The sequence below is a fragment of the Vanacampus margaritifer genome, chromosome 10 (assembly GCF_051991255.1).
Source record: "Vanacampus margaritifer isolate UIUO_Vmar chromosome 10, RoL_Vmar_1.0, whole genome shotgun sequence".
In the NCBI taxonomy this organism is placed as follows: Eukaryota; Metazoa; Chordata; class Actinopteri; order Syngnathiformes; family Syngnathidae; genus Vanacampus; species Vanacampus margaritifer.
This window is the reverse complement of record NC_135441.1, coordinates 17,617,825-17,637,335: the sequence shown is the minus strand read 5'-3', so window position 1 is coordinate 17,637,335 and position 19,511 is coordinate 17,617,825. Positions and strand designations below refer to the sequence as shown.

At 43.4% G+C, this 19,511-nt stretch overlaps 4 protein-coding genes across 5 annotated transcripts; 2 read left to right on the top strand and 2 right to left on the bottom strand.

Moving 5' to 3' along the window:
• Positions 1–425: 425 nt before the first annotated feature.
• Positions 426–8,567, bottom strand: upf3b (UPF3B regulator of nonsense mediated mRNA decay). The gene is made up of 10 exons (XM_077578591.1): positions 8,349–8,567; positions 7,728–7,834; positions 7,450–7,556; positions 7,265–7,363; positions 6,578–6,688; positions 3,020–3,063; positions 2,791–2,952; positions 2,499–2,623; positions 1,221–1,536; positions 426–933 (listed from the first exon to the last, which is right to left on the bottom strand). Exons 1-10 carry the CDS (start codon positions 8,457–8,459, stop codon positions 790–792), a joined length of 1,326 nt encoding a protein of 441 aa, XP_077434717.1. The 5' UTR covers positions 8,460–8,567; the 3' UTR covers positions 426–789.
• A 195-nt stretch (positions 8,568–8,762) lies between these two features.
• Positions 8,763–9,500, top strand: ndufa1 (NADH:ubiquinone oxidoreductase subunit A1). The gene is made up of 3 exons (XM_077578592.1): positions 8,763–9,042; positions 9,164–9,253; positions 9,369–9,500. Exons 1-3 carry the CDS (start codon positions 8,941–8,943, stop codon positions 9,387–9,389), a joined length of 213 nt encoding a protein of 70 aa, XP_077434718.1. The 5' UTR covers positions 8,763–8,940; the 3' UTR covers positions 9,390–9,500.
• Positions 9,501–10,478: 978 nt separating this feature from the next.
• nkap (NFKB activating protein) lies at positions 10,479–13,327 on the bottom strand. The gene is made up of 8 exons (XM_077577865.1): positions 12,804–13,327; positions 12,177–12,257; positions 12,025–12,089; positions 11,797–11,883; positions 11,681–11,723; positions 11,417–11,608; positions 10,913–11,062; positions 10,479–10,808 (listed from the first exon to the last, which is right to left on the bottom strand). The coding sequence occupies exons 1-8, from the start codon at positions 13,175–13,177 to the stop codon at positions 10,631–10,633; spliced, it is 1,170 nt and encodes a 389-aa protein (XP_077433991.1). The 5' UTR covers positions 13,178–13,327; the 3' UTR covers positions 10,479–10,630.
• Positions 13,328–15,433: 2,106 nt separating this feature from the next.
• Positions 15,434–19,374, top strand: zbtb33 (zinc finger and BTB domain containing 33). Of its 2 annotated transcripts, none has more exons than XM_077578846.1 (2): positions 15,434–15,634; positions 16,466–19,374. In XM_077578846.1, the coding sequence occupies exon 2, from the start codon at positions 16,468–16,470 to the stop codon at positions 18,253–18,255; it is 1,788 nt and encodes a 595-aa protein (XP_077434972.1). In that variant the 5' UTR covers positions 15,434–15,634; positions 16,466–16,467; the 3' UTR covers positions 18,256–19,374. The 2 variants fall into 2 exon arrangements, with proteins under 2 accessions (XP_077434972.1, XP_077434971.1); XM_077578845.1 differs by having other exon boundaries at positions 15,434–15,734.
• Positions 19,375–19,511: the final 137 nt, after the last annotated feature.

Below are 19,511 nucleotides of genomic sequence, written 5' to 3'. Positions count from 1 at the left end.
TGGTCCAGCCAAGAAGCCAGACTTGAGTCCAATTGAACATCTCTGGAGAAATCTGAAAGTATCTGTGCTGCCCATTCAAATCTTGAGAGATGCTGCAAACACAACTGCTAGATAAACTTGTGGCATCGTATTCAAAAACACTTTGGGCTATAATTGCTGCAAAATGTGTATCAAAAAAGTATGATGCAAAAGCTGCGAATGCTTATGCACAATTGATTTATTAGTTTATTTTTAATAAATTTGCAAAAAATTCAAAAGCAAACTTTATTTGTATTACTATTAAATATAGAATTTTGAGCTCATCTCGGAGGATATGCTCAAATTGAGACCCACCTGCTAGAGCGTGAGCTGTGGTTAGCTACTGCGTGATTGTGCTTATTTGTGTTCATGTTTTAATGTTCAATAAAACACACAAATGCAGTATAGCCTGTTACAACTCGTAACAAGAGCAGTGTTTATTCCACATCCATGAATGCAATTTACAAGCTTCTCAATGCTGTTTATATGGAAGATTTGTGTGAGCAAAAATGAAAACAGAATCTTTGCAGCGGTACAGTCAAAAAGTAAGGTCACTTGAGGATTTTCTGTGCCCTGTAGCCAAACGCTTAACTTTCCTAAGGAGTGGAACTAAAAGGGGTCACTTTGAGGCACTGCTTGGCTCCACCGTGAATCACAAGTGGGCCTCAAACATGGAAGAGCCGGCCGGCTCTGAGGCGACATGCTGCTCAGAATCTGGCTGGCCGCGCCCTCCTCCAACAAAATAAATAGACGCCCCGAGCACAAATCCGCTCAGTCGTCACCTTTGTCAGCTATTTTCTTCGTCTCGTTGTCTGGCTTTCTGTCCACAGAGTTGGCATCGCCGCTGCCGCCGCCGCCTGCTGGGCGATTGCGGCTTCTTGCTCCAGGCTGATATAGCTGGATAGCAGGACGATCCTGATACAAAAAACATGAATGATATTTGTGAAATAAACACTTGAATAGCTATTACTGTCATTTTAAAATAGTAATTATGGATGAAAGAAAATTATAAAGAAATTCCGTCCGTAAGAAAAGTGCCTCTAAATAAAATGTATTATCCTTATTAAACAACAAAATACTGTACATACACTTAAATATAATCATAAAAAATATGCACATATGGGATGTATAAATGGAAGAAATTTGTATATGATAGTCAGGTAGACATAAACAGTAGATATACAAAAGGAACGTTGGTTTACTTTATTCCGTAGTCGTTCTCTCTTAGCACTTTCGTCTTTCTTGTCTTGTTTAGAAGTCTTCTCCATCTTGTCAGATTCTGACACGTTGTCTGTCCGTTTCCTCTCCGGCGGTCGTTCCCTCTCTTTCTTGGCTGCTCCCTCTTGCTCCGCCCATTTTCTGCCGACGTTCTCGCCTTCGTGCCTTTCTCTCCTCCTGCGTCGCTCCTGCCGCCTCAGACGTTCTTTCTCCCTCTGTTGACGCTCCTTCTCCAGCTCGCGCTCCCTGTCGTGGTCGGCATCACGTTCCCGAAACTCCTTGCGGCCTTCCTCGTCTGCTCTGTGGGGGGAGAAAAGATAAAAAGCATAAAATAAACCAAAATTAACACATTCATATATATTTAAATAAAACGACCTTAACAATAAATTAAATCAAATTAATTTAAAATAAAATGAACACAAAACAATTTAGAACATATGTATATGTGTATAAAATAAATGTTTAAAAAATATATATATTGATATAAAATGTGGTGTAGCTAAAGTAAATTATACTCAGTGTGTAGTACACTTTTTTTTTTTTAATTAACCAATAATTTAAAATACATTTGACACAAGCTATATGTTAAGTTGGAGTGTATGATTTTTTTTTGTAATGTGCAGGTAAAGTAAAATTATGTTGGGAGTGAATAAACTTGGATTTAAGTAAATCTTATTCAATTAAAAATGTAGCTGACACACAACTAAGTGAAGGTGAAATATTATTGGCGTGTATAAACTAAATTAAAATTAATTTGATTAAATTAAAGATAAAGTTGACCCGAAACAAGGTTAAGTATGTAGCCTTGTATAAAATAAAATGTAATTACATTTGGGGGGGGATACAAATATTGTATATATTAAGTAAATTACATCGAGTCTATACACTAAAATAAAGTAAAACAAAATTTAAAAAAATAAGCAAAGGAACACAAAATACTCATGCAAAATAAAGGAAAAATAAATCTGAGACAATACAAAGTGTAAGAAAGGTGTTATGCTATGTGTTAAAAGTCTCTTCTAAAATGTACATGAAAAGGTGCTGTAAATGATGTTGTAGTGTGTTAAATCAAATTGGATTCCAAATAAAAGATACAAACCAGGATGTAGAAGTAAAAGATGATACAGTACACTAAAATAAAACTTAAAAAAAAAGTCAAATGAAAATAAATTGAACACAAAATAGGATGCAGGTGAAATAAAATGCATTGCAGTCTATAACAATTTTTTTATATAAAGAAATATGAGGTAATTATGACGTACTTCTTTACACGCTCCTCCTTGTTATCATTGTTGTGTCGTCTCTTGTATTCGGGCCTCTCAGCTTTTTTGAACTTTTTCATTTTGTCTGAGTCGGCATCGTCTCCTCTGTCTGGCTTTTTCAGCAGCTATACGGTGGACAAAGAAAGAAGATATCGTTCGAAGAATTACTTTGTGACAGTTCGTAAATACACATTTCAGGTATTACGTGCACTTTACATGAGAGTATAAACTTTTCGACCAACTTTTTGACCTTCCTAACGTGTGAGTACTTTTGCCACCTGCCGCTACTTACTTTTATTTTTGGCTCATCTTTGACTTCCAGTTTCTTCATTTTCTCGCCTCCTTTGCGCTTCCGCCGCTCCTCCTCGCGACACTTGCGGCGCTCCTCGTCTCGAAGGCGCTTGCGCTCCAGCTCCCGCCGCCTCCTCTCCTCTCTCTTCTCCTCCCTGATTCTCTGAGGAGAGAACAAGTCTACTGCACCTTCTGTCGATAAGTTTGGCTCACTGCTTTGCCTGGCTTACCTGCTTATTCTTCAAGAAGTCTAGCAGAGGAGTTGTTTTTTTAGCTTTAGAAAAAAAATAAAGGTTGGATTTAGTGCAACAAAGACACGAAGAGTATTTGATAACTTAAATTAAGGGTTTGGGCGACATGGCTTTCATTTTTCTTCTCGTCCGTCCGTCTTCTTCCGCTTATCCGGGGTCGGGTCGCGGGGGCAGCAGCTTTAGCAGGGAAGCCCAGACTTCCCTCTCCCCAGCCACTTCAGCCAGCTCATCCGACGGGACCCCAAGGCGTTCCCAGGACAGCCGAGAGACATAGTCTCTCCAGCGTGTCCTGGGTCGTCCCCGGGGCCTCCTGCCGGTAGGACATGCCCGGAACACCTCCCCAGGGAGGCGTCCAGGAGGCATCCGAACCAGATGCCCGAGCCACCTCAACTGGTTCCTCTCAACGTGGAGGAGCAGCGACTCGACGCTGAGTCCCTCTCGGATGACCGAGCTTCTCACCCTATCTCTAAGGGAGAGCCCGGCTACCCTGCGGAGGAAACTCATTTCGGCCGCTTGTATCCGGGATCTTGTTCTTTCGGTCACGACCCACAGCTCGTGACCATAGGTGAGGGTAGGAACGTAGATCGACCGGTAAATCGAGAGCTTCGCCTTTCGGCTCAGCTCCTTCTTCACCACAACGGACCGATACAGCGTCCGCATCACTGCAGACGCTGCACCGATCCGCCTGTCGATCTCCCGCTCTAACCTACCCTCACTCGTGAACAAGACCCCAAGATACTTGAACTCCTCCACTTGGGGCAGGACCTCCTCCCCGACCCGGAGAGGGCACTCCACCCTTTTCCGACTGAGGACCATGGTCTCGGATTTGGAGGTGCTGATCCTCATCCCAACCGCTTCACACTCGGCTGCGAACCGCTCCAGTGAGAGCTGGAGGTCACGGCTTGAAGAAGCCAACAGCACCACATCATCTGCAAAAAGCAGAGATGCAATGCTGAGGCCACCAAACCGGACCCCCTCAACGCCTCGGCTACGCCTAGAAATTCTGTCCATAAAAGTTATGAACAGAATCGGTGACAAAGGGCAACCTTGGCGGAGTCCAACCCTCACCGGAAACAAATTCGACTTACTGCCGGCAATGCGGACCAGACTCTGACATCGGTCGTACAGGGACCGAATGGCCCGTATCAGGGGGCTCGGTAACCCATACTCCCGAAGCACCCCCCACAGAACTCCCCGAGGTACACGGTCAAACGCCTTCTCCAAGTCCACAAAGCACATGTGGACTGGTTGGGCGAATTCCCACGCACCCTCGAGGATCCTGCTGAGGGTGTAGAGCTGGTCCACTGTTCCACGGCCGGGACGAAAACCACACTGCTCCTCCTGGATCCGAGATTCGACCTCCCGACGGACCCTCCTCTCCAGCACCCCTGAATAGACCTTACCTGGGAGGCTGAGGAGTGTGATCCCTCTAAAGTTGGAACACACCCTCCGGTCCCCCTTCTTAAAAAGGGGAACCACCACCCCGGTCTGCCAATCCAGAGGCACCGTCCCCGATGTCCACGCGATGCTGCAGAGACGTGTCAACCACGACAGCCCCACAACATCCAGAGCCTTCAGGAACTCCGGGCGGATCTCATCCACCCCCGAGGCCCTGCCACCGAGAAGCTTTCCAACCACCTCGGCGACTTCGACCCCAGAGATAGGGGAGCCCACTTCAGAGTCCCCAGACCCTGCTTCCTCAAAGGAAGGCGTGTTGGTGGAATTGAGGAGGTCTTCGAAGTACTCTCCCCACCGGTTCACGACGTCCCGAGTCGAGGTCAACAGCACTCCGTCTCCACTATACACAGTGTTAACGGTGCACTGCTTTCCTCTCCTGAGACGCCGGATGGTGGACCAGAATTTCCTCGAAGCCGTCCGGAAGTCGTTTTCCATGGCCTCACCGAACTCCTCCCATGCCCGAGTTTTTGCCTCAGCGACCGCCAAAGCCGCATTCCGCTTGGCCAGCCGGTACCCGTCAGCAGCCTCCGGAGTCCCACAGGCCAAAAAGGCCCGATAGGACTCCTTCTTCAGCTTGACGGCATCCCTTACCGCTGGTGTCCACCAGCGGGTTCGAGGATTGCCGCCACGACAGGCACCAACCACCTTACGGCCACAGCTCCGATCGGCCGCCTCAACAATTGAAGCGCGGAACATGGTCCACTCGGACTCAATGTCCCCCGCCTCCCCCGGGACAATGGAGAAGCTCTGCCGGAGATGGGCGTTGAAACTCTTTCTGACAGGGGATTCTGCCAGACGTTCCCAGCAGACCCTCACAGTACGTTTGGGCCTGCCTGGTCGGACCGGCATCTTACCCCGCCATCGGAGCCAACACACCACCAGGTGGTGATCAGTTGACAGCTCCGCCCCTCTCTTAACCCGAGTGTCCAACACATACGGCCGCAAGTCCGATGACACGACTACAAAGTCGATCATCGAACTACGGCCTAGGGTGTCCTGGTGCCAGGTGCACATATGGACACTCTTGTGCTTGAACATGGTGTTCGTTATGGACAGTCCGTGGCGAGCACAGAAGTCCAGTAACAAAACACCACTCGGGTTTCGATCGGGGGGGCCATTCCTCCCAATCACGCCCCTCCAGGTCTCACTGTCATTACCCACGTGAGCGTTGAAGTCCCCCAGTAGAACGAGGGAGTCTCCAGGGGGTGCGCTCTCCAGCACACCCTCCAAGGACTCCAGAAAGGGTGGGTACTCTGAGCTGCTGTTCGGTGCATAAGCACAAACAACAGTCATGACCCGTCCCCCCACCCGAAGGCGGAGGGAGGCTACCCTCTCATTCACCGGGGTAAACCCCAACGTACAGGCGGCTAGCTGGGGGGCAATGAGTATGCCCACACCTGCTCTGCGCCTCTCACCGTGGGCAACTCCAGAGTGGAAGAGGGTCCAGCCCCTCTCGAGAGGATTGGTACCAGAACCCAAGCCGTGTGTGGAGGTGAGTCCGACTATATCTAGTCGGAACTTCTCAGCCTCGCACACCAGTTCGAGCTCCTTCCCTGTCAGAGAGGTGACATTCCATGTCCCCAGAGCTAGCTTCAGTAGCCGGGGGTCAGACCGCCAAGGCCCCCGCCTTTGGCTGCCACCCAACTCACTGCGCACCCGACCCCTTTGGCCCCTTCCACCGGTGGTGAGCCCATGGGAAGGGGGACCCACGTTGCCTTTTCGGGCTGTGCCCGGCCGGTCCCCATGGGTATAGGCCCGGCCACCAGACGCTCGCCTTCGAGCCCCACCTCCAGGCCTAGCTCCAGAGGGGGGCCCTCATTTTTCTTCTTCTTCACAAAAATCCAATTATAATTTACTTACAGAAAAATGCAAATGACATTGTGAAAAAAAATCACTAAATATGGCCAAAAATCTGTAACTTGGCAACACTGAGTATGGTTTTGTAAACTCGCTCCTTTCTAGTTGCAAACACGTTGTTAGAGGAAGCAGTGCAACGTCAGCATAAAAAAAAAAAAAAAAACACACAAATTCATCAATACAATCAATTAATCGCCCAGCCCTACGTTAATATTTACTTACCTACGAGCTCCTTTGACCTGGCTTCAATCTCTTCTAGCAGAGTCTCAGGTGTGGATGTCAACTTTTCATTGTCTCCAGTGTAGAAATCCAAGAACTTCTTGTAATCAGGATCTACAAGAACAAGTGCAAAAAATAAATAATACTCTAAAATGGTAAGAATAAAATGTGTTTTTGTTTCAACTTTTTTTTTTTTTTTAATGAATAAACATGGAGCGGATCACATTGACCCACAAACGTTGGCGTGTCACTGGTGGTTCAACAGTTCAGGACATGCTGAGGAATAATTTTGTGTAAATTTCAACCGTGGAATTCGGGTTTGAATGCATTTCATTCAACAATTAAAAGTCACTTTGAAAGAGCAGAATTTATCTCGAACCGCATGAATTCAGGAGTACACGTATCAACATCAGGAGCATTCGGAAAACATAAATTATGGTTAAACCTGATTAAAACACTGCTAAGGTTTACAGTTACAGTTTTCAAAAATTCTAAATAAATAAATAAATGAATAAAAATTAATTTTTCCCATTAAAAAAATTAACATTTGAAAAAGGTTAGAATGAATTACATTAATTAGTTAAACATTTAAAAGTATTTAAATAAAAAATCAGACAAGACAGTTTCACTGAACTGACAGTAGTATAATGTAAGAAATTTAAGCTATTTCATCATCTCTGACATACACACCGTCACTAATGGTCCCACACTTGGCATCCTTTTTCTTGCTTCTTTTCTTGGAAGTCTTTTGAAAAGGTGCAAACTCCACAATAGCAGGGTACTCCTGTCCTGTTTGGCAACAAACATTTGCAAAGACACAAATGAGTGGGCATCCTTTAATAAACTTTAAGAACAGGAAGGATACGTTTTTATACCTCTGTTGTCAATGAACACGTAACCATCAAAGCGATCCCTGAACAGGACGATATCCTCTTGGTTCTTAAAGTTGATGTAAGCCCTCGCAAAGAGGTGAGGATACAGGCTGAAAGGAAATTATTATTTTTTTGCAAATTGTCAGTTCACAAAATATTGGTGGTTTAATTTCACACTTGATGTGTAGGCAGGCACTTGGACCCTATTTGTATACAACTAAAAAGTCAATAATCCATTATATGTCTAACTTTACATCACATTTATGATGTCACAAGCTCACCTGGTGTCATTTGAGAAGAACTCCAGGTAGTCCACTTCTGGAAGAGGCTGCAGTTGCTCCTCCAGTTCTTCTTTAGTGAGACTCGGTGGCAGCCTTCTGATCACAATCTACAAGTGTAGTGTTATCCCTCCATTACTACACAGTTATTTATTTTAATAAATTATTAAAACAAAAACATGAATTTGTTTTCTATACCACTCGTCTACAGTAAATAAGAGGGAGCTGACCATCTCGGCTGACTTTGATATGGAGTATTTAGAGCTGTCAACGAACCTAACATGCAGATTTTGTAGGAGGAAACTGGAGACCGTCAAAGTAAACATGTAAACTCTACACAGGAAGACCTCAGTTAAGAATCAAGATTCGAACTATGAACCTCATAACTGCTGTCAAGAAACACACTGATGATCAAAACCTGAAACAAGCATTTCAATTAACTATTATTGAAAAAAATATAAAAAAAATCAATGCTGTACATGTATAAACACATATGTTCAACAAGGTAAAAATCTGATATCTACTCGTAACAAAGAAGGTTAAATTATGTCCCTTGCGACCATCAAAACTCGGGAGTAGAGCGCTAACCTAGCCTAGCCTAGCTTAGTTTAGCTCGAGTTTTACCTTTGTCATGGTCTCTTTCTTTTCCTTCGACTTCTCGGTCCTATCTGAATCCTCGCACATTAATTCCACCCTCCTCTCCCTAGGTCGGGTGTTTTCTTTGTCTTCCTTCATATTTTAAAAGGCTACTTCAACTTCGTATCATTTCTCAGACTTGTTTACTTTTTTTAAACAACTTCGTCCAAGTGGGTGGGAACCAGGCACGCATGCGCAGCGTTCAACGTCTTCCCTGACGTAGTGCTACAAAAGCCCAAGAGAGGACGCTGTGGGCAACGCTACATTAAATTGATTTAGAATAAAAGCTTGGTTTATGGGCTGCAGGGCTGGAATGGCATTATATTTTAGGACTTTCTTGTACAATGAAGTATATTTTCTATACGAAAATAAATAGCATCGCAAGTAATTCAACACCCTCACCCACTTGCAGGTTTCACCAATGAATTATTTTATTTTGAATAATTCAGACGGTCGTTTTACTTCCGGTATTGGAAGTTCACTCGCAAGAGGCGCCATCTTGTTAGCCTCTCTAGCAAAATAAACGGGACAACTCGGTGGTCATTCAAGTTGATTGTTTTTATGAACGCCCGAAGCCATCATGTGGTATGAAATTCTGCCCTCCGTTGCCATCATGACGGTGTGTCTAATCTTACCCGGCGTCGCCACTAAACAGATCCATAAATTCACCAATGGTGGAAAGGTAAGACAATGCCTGGATCGGGGGTGCTAGGTGCTAATCTATACTGCGTTGGTAACAAGAAACGTGCAAACGTCTTATTCTTATCTGTTATTGTGTGTGTTGTGTTTTCACGTCCACACAGGAAAAAAGAGTCGCCCATTATCCATGGCAGTGGTACCTGATGGAGAGAGACAGGCGGGTGTCGGGAACGGGACGCTACTTTGACTCCAAGGTGAAAGTTCACGTCTCGTCGCAGCACAACCTGAAAGCTATCATCCGATACAAACTCAGCATAATTATAATTTTATTGCTGAATGATGCTCAACAATTCTTATTTCCTTCAACAGGGACTCGAGAACATCCACTGATGATAGGAATGACAAGGAAGAAAGTATGAGTTATATATTAGCCCTAAAAAAGAAAGTTCTATTGCACATTCGTTTGTGTCCATGTTATCAATTAAAACGTTCTAAACTGTTTGAGTTGACTGGATTGTATGTTGCTCGTTAATACTTTCAATGCAGTGCTTGCCACCCTTTGAAATAGTACTGATTTTGTCTAAATACTGACTTACTCAGGGGAAAATCTTGGCCTGTTTAGTTGAGCACAAAGCTGATGCATTTGCAAGAATTGATGTATGACAACAAAAAGCCATATTTAGCCTTTAACATATAGGATACAGATACACTATTGTTCCCCAGGATGAGCCCTGCCGTCACGCTGTGTGTATTGAAAATCTGCAAGTAATTGATTGATACCCCTCAAAGGGTTTAAATTTGCTTACAGATACCACAAGATGGTGGAAAAGGACTATTGAAAGCTCCTCAACTCCGATGTACAATAGTTGGCCTAAGAACAAAACAGTGACAATATTATTTGTTCAGTGGGTAATTGACAATAAAAAGCTACAAATATGTGAATTGCAACTATGCAGAGGGAACTGCTGAATATTTTAGGGGTGTGCCAATTTATATCTGGTGTAAATCTCTTATAAAAGACAATTTGATGCATATCGAATAGGATTCAAGGATGCAACGATCTTAAAATGTAACAATTTGCCAGTTCATCAAATCAAAATTGATTTTCCGATTCAACTCAGTTTTTGTTACACCCCTAATACACACTATTATACTGTATACACATTACTTTGGAGACATGGTTGTTAAAAAAAAATCATCTAAATAACTTAATTTTATTATGCTAGCTCTGGTGGATCCAGTATGCAGTGATGTGTAAGCAAGAAAGTTGCTAAATCAATTAGCATCCATTTTTCAGGTCGTATATTAGTACACTTGAATCATGCTTTTAAAGCCTTATAATTGTGTTGTTTTTTGGCAGAGTTAACATTTCTGTATAGTGTCAAATTTACAAGACATTTATTTTTCCTTAACTAACTTATAGTGAACGATTAAATGATCAACATGTTATGATCAATAAAAATCAATGATATTTCAGTATTGGTAGTTGCAAAAATTATTTTATTAACAAATTTGCAACATGAAATAGAGTAAACGAAAACAAAGAATTGATCTATCTTACAAAAAAAACCCAAATGGTGCTATTTACATAACAGCATACGAACATTATGCTCAAAACGGAGCCGTTGGCATCATGGCTTGTCCTCTTTCCCTTTGGTCTTCCTGTAGACCATCTCCTTAAAGCTGGACAGGATCTTGCTCTCCCTTTTCCGCCTTTCCTCCTGATTGAAAGAGGCCAGCGCTCTCTTTTCATCTGCGCTGTAGATCTGGTTTTCCTTTCGCAGACGCACGGCCTCCATACGGCGATGTCTGCAGGGTGCGACATCATCATTTCAAGTCGCTCATTCATTGAAAAGTGTCCGCGCGCAGAGCGCAGAATATGAACGTTAAGCCATAAGAAGACGACTGCGTACCTGCTGCCGCTCATGACGTAGCCCGACTTCTCAAAATCAGCGATCTCATTGCTCGTCAGACCAATTTCTCCTCTCCTTGGAATACGTTTTCCGGCTTTAACGTATTCCGCCATGGCCGCACCTTCGCCTGGTAGCAGAGCGTGACCAAAACTGCAAGGCAAAAGGATGTAAGGCTTGAATATGTCGACCTATAACTGTAAAAAAAAAAATCTTGATTTCTTGGCAATGGAGGTGCACATGTCGTATTTTTTGTGTTAAATAAATACAGATTATCAGCTCTTTTTCCGTTTTTTTCAATGTGACCCTGGGGAATATGTTTTTATTTTTTTGCCATGCTAGTGTAATTGCACCTCCACTCCCATAGGTGGCAGTGGCATTCTTATTGTCAGAGAATGGACAGAGTATTAGCTGCAACAGCTATTTTATAGATAAATGATACTGTTTACAGTCACGGCGGAGAGATTGAGTGGAGGCAAATTCTTTTCTTCCTCCTGGGAAACTTACTCTAAAGGTCTGTCGTCCTGAGACAGGAGCGTGAGCGGCGCTTCAGGTCCCACCAGGTTATCTTCAGCGGAGCCTTTCTCCACCCACGTCACCTCGCCAGTGTCCTCCTCCTCTTCCTCGGATTCGTTGCTGCTGGAGTCGCTCGACGACTTGCGGCTCTTTCTCGCCTTCTTCTTCTTGGACTTTTTGGACCTGAGAGCAAACGTGGCTTTGTTTCAGTATCTCGCTTTGTCGAGGAAAACAATTGCAACGACGACGACATACTTTTTGCTCTTCTTTTTTTTATTCTTTTTCTTTACTCCATCCTCTGAAAATAAAAAGACACGAGTTAAGCACGTGTGTGATAAAAACGTCAAATAGAGCATTTGAACGTTACTTACCATCCGCGTCGGACTCCATGCCGCTGTCTGACTGCTTCTTATGCTTTTTCTTCTTGGATTTCTTCTTCTTTTTCTTCCTCTTTTCATCTACGAACACATGGAAGGCTCACACCACAGGATGCACATAAGCTCCATTTTGAGTTCATGGCAAAGGTTGAGAATACTCACCTTGTTTTCACGCACATCTGTTTTTTTTATTTTTAATAAATGGGAGTACTACACACGTACCTTCCGAGTTGGACGCCGAGCTGACGTTTTTCCCGTCGTCTTCGACGGGTGTGAATTCATCAGAGCTGGCGGGCAACCAAGCAAAAGTGATGACTTACTACACTAGTGATTCAAATAAGACAAAACATTTCGGCGACACTTATTTGACTTACTCTTCTTCTTTCACCCTGGGCGAATATCCCCATACTTCGGGACAACCTTGCTCGCCGATCCTTTCTCGCTCCTTCAGCCGCCTGAGACGCACAAGCACAGGTCACACTGAACTGCTTGAGTTTGCCAATTGCCGTCTTACTATACGATACTTCCAAAAGAAACGCCACCCGTATATACCATTGTGTATATTTTAGAACCCGACCAATATGTTTATTTATTTATTTATTTTTTAGGTTTAAGCATTTACAAGATTTGGCAGGATAAAATTCACATAGTTTGAACGTCAGTATTTTTGTCTTGGGTGTAACGTGTTAAAAAAAAAAAAGCAGATGTTTGGCCAGTGTTAGAGCAATTACAATTTTCGGTTGGCCCTGAGTAAATTCAGTCTAACCCAACTTGGGTTAAAATTCCAGAATTAACAAACGGAAATGCTATTACTTTATTATTTATAAATAAGTCCTCCATTATGTTTGCATTGAATTTTCTTTACTTTTTTGGCCCATTATCGCCACCCGCAGACTGGAATAAAAAACGTAGACTAACATACTTTGCTGTTGAACTTGATAAAAAGTGCTAACCGGATTAAATAAGATTGGAAAAAAAAGTGTATTATATATATTCTATACCTTGCCATCAGTTCTTCTTGCCTCTGTCTATGAGCATCGTCTCTCTGCTGGTCGTGGTAAAAATCGTCTCTGGAGCCGCCATGCCTCCACGAAGCCTCTCTCTGCTCCGACCAGCGGTTGTAATGGCCGTCGCCAGGGTACCTTTCTCGGGATCGGGAACGACTGCGGCGGGGGCTCCCTATTCGGAACCGCTTGATGGTCTTCGCCTCCCTGAGTCGGTGCTCCCGTTCCTGTCGCTCACGCTCTTTGTCGCGGGGCCTCGGTAGTCTGGGCCCGAAGCTGTCCAGAGATACGCTCCCCTCTCGGCTGCGGGAGCGAGATCGGTTTCGAACGTGCCGAGGACTCCGAGAATCCGAACGGCTGAACTGCGGCATGACTGAAGCGAATGAATCTCGGATGAATTCGCTATAAAGATGGACTGAAAGTAGCTAAGAACTAAACAACCGTAGAAAAAAAATCCTCTGTACGATTGGTCAACAACAGACTATCTTACGTATTTTAGTTTCCGTCTTCTTGTCTGCATTTCCGTTTCCGGTTGTTTTGACGTCGACATCAAGACTCCGCCTCATTGAGCGGATTGGCCAGTTGCTTGTGATACGTTAGCGCCTCCGCCATATTGTATGTGTCAGCTCAGCCCACAAACTATTTTTCCCCCTTTATTTCAAATACAAACGAAAATAGGTACAATCCCATTTCAATAATTTTCAACATTCACATAACGAGTACAATCAAACAAACAACAACATAGGGCATTCCTATTTCAAATAAAGTACAGAAAGGGCAATGAAAAAAAAAGTCAAGTACAGTCTTTCAATAAATGATGCCAGTCTTGCTGCATTCTTGGTATTAAGTAACATCGAATTATTATAAGATCAGCCTGCAAACTAGTTCAAGTAAATGGACTAAACAGTCTAAACTTTATGAATTGACTATCTACCTAGTTCAAAATGTAATGAATCTAATTCAAATTTGTTCACTTACAATATGGAACTTGCACCAAAAACGAATATAGCTTTTAATCTCCTCATATTTTTCCCCCTTCTTGAAAGGATGTTTTAGCTTTCATAACATATTTTAAGTCACATTAACGGTGAAAAAGAGTTCTGACATTATTTACCTTGGTCTCTGTTTTTATTTCCACCTTATACATACACCCCATGAGCATTTGTGTGAATTAGGCGCCCGATATACGGTATAAATCGACACCGACGTTTTGTCTGCATGGAATCTGCACATGTTTAAATACAATGGGGCCTTACAATCGTTTAGAAAAAAGGCGTAATAAAAACATTCAAATAAACCGCTCAGTAAAACGGAACTCACTGTAACAAACAAATAGCAACATGACCGTGGGTCTCTTTCCGGAAATCAGGCGCATTATCATTAGATTTTGATTGATCAAAACAATCGTGCACAAGATGCCACATCGTTCATTCATCTCGAAGTATTGTACAAAATGTCCCTCCTTTCCCGAACAGATCTACCGAGGGAAGTTCCAGATTGATAATGTGAAGAACTCCCTTGATTGAATCACAATTATTGATCTGGCTATTGCCAGGTTAGTAATTTTCAAGATTTTTTAACAGATATTTATTTATCTTTATTTATTGCTACTTTAATTGATTTTTTATGTATTGAAGGCTTATTATAAATTATTATCTTTTGCGTGTTCAAATAAATCAAAGATGAGATTCTTGTGAAGAGGGTCCTTGCAAGGGTTGATTTATTACAGAGATCTCTGGTCACACAATTGAATATCACCAAAGCAGTTTCATCCAAGAATGTGTGTCTCCCCCCATGAGACACAGCCCTTTATTACAATCAGTGTGTAAAGAAAACACCTCTTCTCCTCCCATCAAATACGAAAAACAGATTATATTCTCACAGTATGCTATGTTGATCTTTCACATTTAGACAAAACAGGTTCTCAGTGTGCCAGCTTGTACTTTCTTCCCAAAACAGAATCTCAATATGCCAGCATGCACTTTCTCAAGCAGGACAAGGGAAAGGGAATTTAGACGAAACAAGATAACAGATAGGTCAAGGTCGAGTTATATTGAGTTTAACATTATTTCACCTGCTCTACACATCTATAACTAAATTCAACATGGTTAAAATATAAAATAAAGAATTAAAAATGTTAACAATGTTAACAGTATTTATTTACATAACACATCATGCTTTGGAATGACTGCGTTAACCAGAACAACAAACGCATTTATCGAAATCAGCCATCTTTATTGTTTACATTTGCCTCAAACGCTTTGAGGTTGAAATAGGACTAGCTAAGTAGGAATTCAGCTACTGCCAAGCGGCTTGCTCATCCAATATGGCGGCCACATCGACGTACCATTCCTCGCTGAAAGCTGCATATACGTGTGTATGTCTATGCTTTCAGGACTGCCACACACACAAAACCTAAAAGTTCAGCATGTCTACTGCCACTCAAACCGGTTAAATGCAGATCCAAATGTATTATCCACAAATTATTTTGTTCACAAAGCAAACTATAGTGCAAGATAAGCACAACTATTCTCGCTTTAAAGCAGAAAATGCAATAAAGAGCCACAACTACTTTGGGACAACTAAGTTTTAACAATTTTTTTAAGCGGCAGCACTTTCGTCACTTCTCATTTTGAAGGCAGTCCAGGCAACCCGGAAGTTGTTGCCTATCGGAAAGCATCTGGGCTGTATTAAGTTATGTTTTTAAAGAAATGTTACCGTGTGCTTGATTGAAATATTTCGAAATGAACGTTTTGATGTCACGCAGTGGCGACTCCTCGTGGCAGTTGTGACAATCACGCGACGACGCAGCTCTCCTCGTTTGGCAGGTGAAGCCCCTCTGCGCTAAGCCATTGTGTAGCCAAGCGGCTAACGCATTAGCTACAAACGCTATTTTCTTTATGCAGGCGGAAAAGTCACAAGTCGCAGGTAAACGGATCAGTTTTCAAGATTTAATTTGTCATCCGGTTACATGTCCGAGTCAAAAGTAATAATTGTTGTGCATTTCTGCAAGGTAATGTGTTAGCGAGATGTCATAATTGAGGCCCTCGCTGTCCTATTGTTCACAACAGGACGAGAAAACTGGTTTAGCACATCTTTTTTAGCAATAAGACAGTCAACAGTAAGAGCCCTAATATAGCTGGCACTCTTTAAGACTTTAAGATAGTCTGCTAACTTAACAGTTGATTCTATTACTGGGCTGAAGAAAAACTAGCAAACGTCAGTTTATTCTCGTAATCTTTGTGACATATGGCATTTTGAATAGTATCATATGTAAGCCGAGGAATGTGATCGTCAAATCTGTTGGGCCAAAAATGTTGCTAAGCATAAACACAAGATGACTGTCCTTAAATAAGATGATTCAATTAAGTAGTGATATTACTGCATGATCAAGGTTAGCAGAAATACAACAGAATTACTTCTAAGGAATTACATATTATAAATACAATTAGTGTTTTTGACACAATACAGGAAATTGTTTATTTTATTTCATATAGTTGGGCTGCATACCCATCCACCAAATATTTAATTAAACAATTACTGACACTGTCATGTCATGAAAAATGTGTAACTGCTCACCTAGGAACAAATTTAGAGATGCACACCCATATGTCCTCTAATTCTCAATTATCTTTGTTTTACTTTCCCCCCCTCTACAGCCATGCCGACTCTAAAGCTGATCTCTGCGACTGACACGCAGTATTCGACAACGTTGCTGAATTCGATGAACGAGCAGCGGAATACTGGATTATTTTGCGACGTTACTATTATAGTGCAAGACAAGAAGTTCCGCGCCCACAAAACCATCCTGTCCGCGTCGAGTACATATTTCCACCAGCTCTTTGTCGTCGCCGGGCAAGTCATTGAACTCAACTTCCTTCGAGCCGAGATCTTCGAACACATCATCAATTACATCTACAGCTCCAAGATCGTACGGATTCGCTCGGACTTGCTGGAGGAGCTGATGAGCGCCGGGCAGACGCTCGGGGTGAAGTTCCTCGCGAACCTGGCGACGCCGCTATCCCGTGTCAAAGGTCTGCCTGGCTTGTCAAAGGACGAAAACCCCCAAAGCCAAACATTGTCCGAAATGAACATGCCCATCATCTCGGAGTCCTACTCCATATCTGCCGAGGAGTTCAAACAGTCGAGTAGCGCAACGGATCAAGGCGGGGACTCGGACGATGACGTCATGTTCGTCTCGGAGACGGACGCCAAATCGCGAGCCGCCAGTAAGCAATCGTCAGGGGAAGTCATTTATATTGACGCGGCGGATTCGGATAAAGTCGAGAAGGCGCAAAGCAAAGAATCCGCACCATTTAAAGAAGCAGGAACGCAAGAAATAAATCGTCCTGACAGAAGCCCGCTGCGCAGTCCGGACAGCAGCTCCAATAACGTCAACTCCCCCGTCCGAAGTAATCCCACGACGCCGGCGACCGCCAGCTTCACTCCCGAGATGCCCACCACGTCTCAATCGTCGGGAAACGGCAAAATGGTGGAAAGCACCGACATTTTGGGTGTCCACAAAAAGCAAATTTCCACCTCACCGGAGCAAGGGGATTTCAAAATTAGGCTGTTGGACATCTCGGACAGCTCTCCGAGTCAAAGGAACGTCGTCAAACCCACCATAGCAACCAAAAAGACGGTCAACGCCGCCACGGAAATCGATTCCATTTCCCCTGATTGTAAAGTTTACGCCAACATTGGAGAGAACACCTACGACATCGTACCGGTTAAGGAAGATCCAGGGGAGGGCGGCTCCAAATCTAACAAAGGAAAGCGATCCATACCGGTAATACCGGATAATATCAAGCTTTCCCCTAACAAGAAAAAATCCAAATCCGAGTCCGAGGACCACTACGAGCTGATCATGGACGGCAAGACGTTCTACGTGTGCACCGTGTGCAAGCGTCCGTACGTGTGCCGGACCAGCCTCCGCCGCCACTTCAACACGCACTCGTGGGAGCGGAAGTACCCGTGCCGCTACTGCGACAAAGTCTTCGCCCTGGCCGAGTACAGGACTAAACACGAAGTCCAGCACACGGGCGAGCGGCGCTACCAGTGCCTGATGTGCCACGACACCTTCCTCAACTACCAGCTGCTCTCCAACCACTGCAAGCAAGTGCACAACGTGGACCCCAGCGGGAAGAAGGCCAAGGACGGCGAGGACAACATTTACCGCCTGCTGCCCTGCAAGTCCATACCGACGAAGCACAACTCGTGGGGCGCGGACGGGTCCGGCGTGCCCTTCGCGGGCGAGGACGGCGCCGCGCACCGGACGGCTGCCGGGCAGGAGGGCGTCCGCCCGCCCGCGCCGGGCCACATTTTGAACTGGGATGACATTTTCGACCTGGACGAGCAAATGCTGATGGCTCGGCCCGGGCCGCCCGTCAACGTTAGTCAACCTGAAGGCAAGTCGGACTTCAATTTTAACATTCCGGAGACGTACTGAGCCACGCCGGTTGGCCGTCACTCGTGCCTTTTTGGAGGCCCCCGCTTTGCTTGGACTTCCATTCCTCCTCTGTGGATCTTTCTTTTCTCTATGGATGAGTGAATGTTCACACACACGTGTCTGCGCCTCATGATATTTGAAACATGATAACCTGGATTTTCATTCAACCAGACTAAACTTCTGACAATTAATACACATCAGTTTGTTTAGTTTCTCCATACAGTGTTGATTTTTGACCCGAGTGTTGAACTTTAGGCCATGTTTCCTAGAACAGTGTTTCGCAACATTTATTAAGCAAAGGCACATTTCACATTAGAAATGTCACAAAAATAATGGGAAAAAAAATGAGTTAAAAATGTGCTAATTGAACACAAAGGTATTGTTATTCTGTTGTATGAATGGCAACGGAATTAATTATACTTTGTGCCATCTAGTGGAGGAGCACTTATTTGGTCTGTTACTATGTAATAAAAATAATCACTTTATGACCAATGAATTGAAATCAGATCAAGTCTTTAACTAACAATATCGTTATGTCACGATATGAAAATTATCGTGGGTAGGTTGTCAATATAAAAAAGGTCACAGTACTGTGTATAATTTTTTTTATTTTTTTTAAAGTTATTGAAATTCCAGCAGAATATTTCTACTACGAACACTCCACATTCCCTCGCTGACATCGCTCATCTTTGCACATGACAGTATCCCGATCTGAAATATATTTTTATTAATATTGGCAAACCTGCACAAGGGTATCATTGAAGGTATTCAAACTTGATTTTGACATCTTTTGTTTTTCTTGTTTCTTCAAGCTCGTGTGTGCGTTGCAAGCTTTAGAGTCGTCGTCACTCAGATTATTGATGGAATGTTAGCACTTAGTATTTAATCATTGGGGAGGGCTCATTTTGTTGCTCTTAGACTTTTCACTGTGAGTGTAGTACAGATTAACATTGGTGTGTGTGTGAGAGATGTACAGTATAAATTCTGCATAACGTCCTTTTTGTAGAACCATGCTTGCTTTTCCTATAATTCATTGTTGTTGCTGTATAAAAAAAAAAAAGGTCCCGCTCGTCCTTATTGCAAGTTGGATGACAATAAATTATTCTTTTACTGTTTTAACTTTGTTCCGTGATGCTGGTTGACTTCCGTGTTCTCTTTTCAAAAACATCTTTCCCTTAACTGTATAGTTTTAAAAGTCACTAAATATGATTTTAATACAAATGAGCTTTATTTACTAATATGAGCGTCAACGCTGT

What these genes read in the sequence shown, in the direction of transcription:
- upf3b (XM_077578591.1), bottom strand. Translation starts at nt 8,459, where the DNA reads ATGAAGGAAGACAAAGAAAACACCCGACCTAGGGAGAGGAGGGTGGAA. An exon ending in AGAAAGAGACCATGACAAAG is followed by an intron (nt 7,835 to 8,348) that starts GTAAAACTCGAG and finishes CTACACTTGTAG; the next exon opens with ATTGTGATCAGAAGGCTGCC. An exon ending in GTGTGGGACCATTAGTGACG is followed by an intron (nt 6,689 to 7,264) that starts GTGTGTATGTCA and finishes TTGTTCTTGTAG; the next exon opens with ATCCTGATTACAAGAAGTTC.
- ndufa1 (XM_077578592.1), top strand. Translation starts at nt 8,941, where the DNA reads ATGTGGTATGAAATTCTGCCCTCCGTTGCCATCATGACGGTGTGTCTA. An exon ending in AATTCACCAATGGTGGAAAG is followed by an intron (nt 9,043 to 9,163) that starts GTAAGACAATGC and finishes ACGTCCACACAG; the next exon opens with GAAAAAAGAGTCGCCCATTA. An exon ending in GACGCTACTTTGACTCCAAG is followed by an intron (nt 9,254 to 9,368) that starts GTGAAAGTTCAC and finishes TTCCTTCAACAG; the next exon opens with GGACTCGAGAACATCCACTG.
- nkap (XM_077577865.1), bottom strand. Translation starts at nt 13,177, where the DNA reads ATGCCGCAGTTCAGCCGTTCGGATTCTCGGAGTCCTCGGCACGTTCGA. An exon ending in CTCGGCGTCCAACTCGGAAG is followed by an intron (nt 11,884 to 12,024) that starts GTACGTGTGTAG and finishes ATGTGTTCGTAG; the next exon opens with ATGAAAAGAGGAAGAAAAAG. An exon ending in AAAAAAAAGAAGAGCAAAAA is followed by an intron (nt 11,609 to 11,680) that starts GTATGTCGTCGT and finishes GTTTGCTCTCAG; the next exon opens with GTCCAAAAAGTCCAAGAAGA.
- zbtb33 (XM_077578845.1), top strand. Translation starts at nt 15,707, where the DNA reads ATGCAGGCGGAAAAGTCACAAGTCGCAG. An exon ending in GGAAAAGTCACAAGTCGCAG is followed by an intron (nt 15,735 to 16,465) that starts GTAAACGGATCA and finishes CCCCCTCTACAG; the next exon opens with CCATGCCGACTCTAAAGCTG.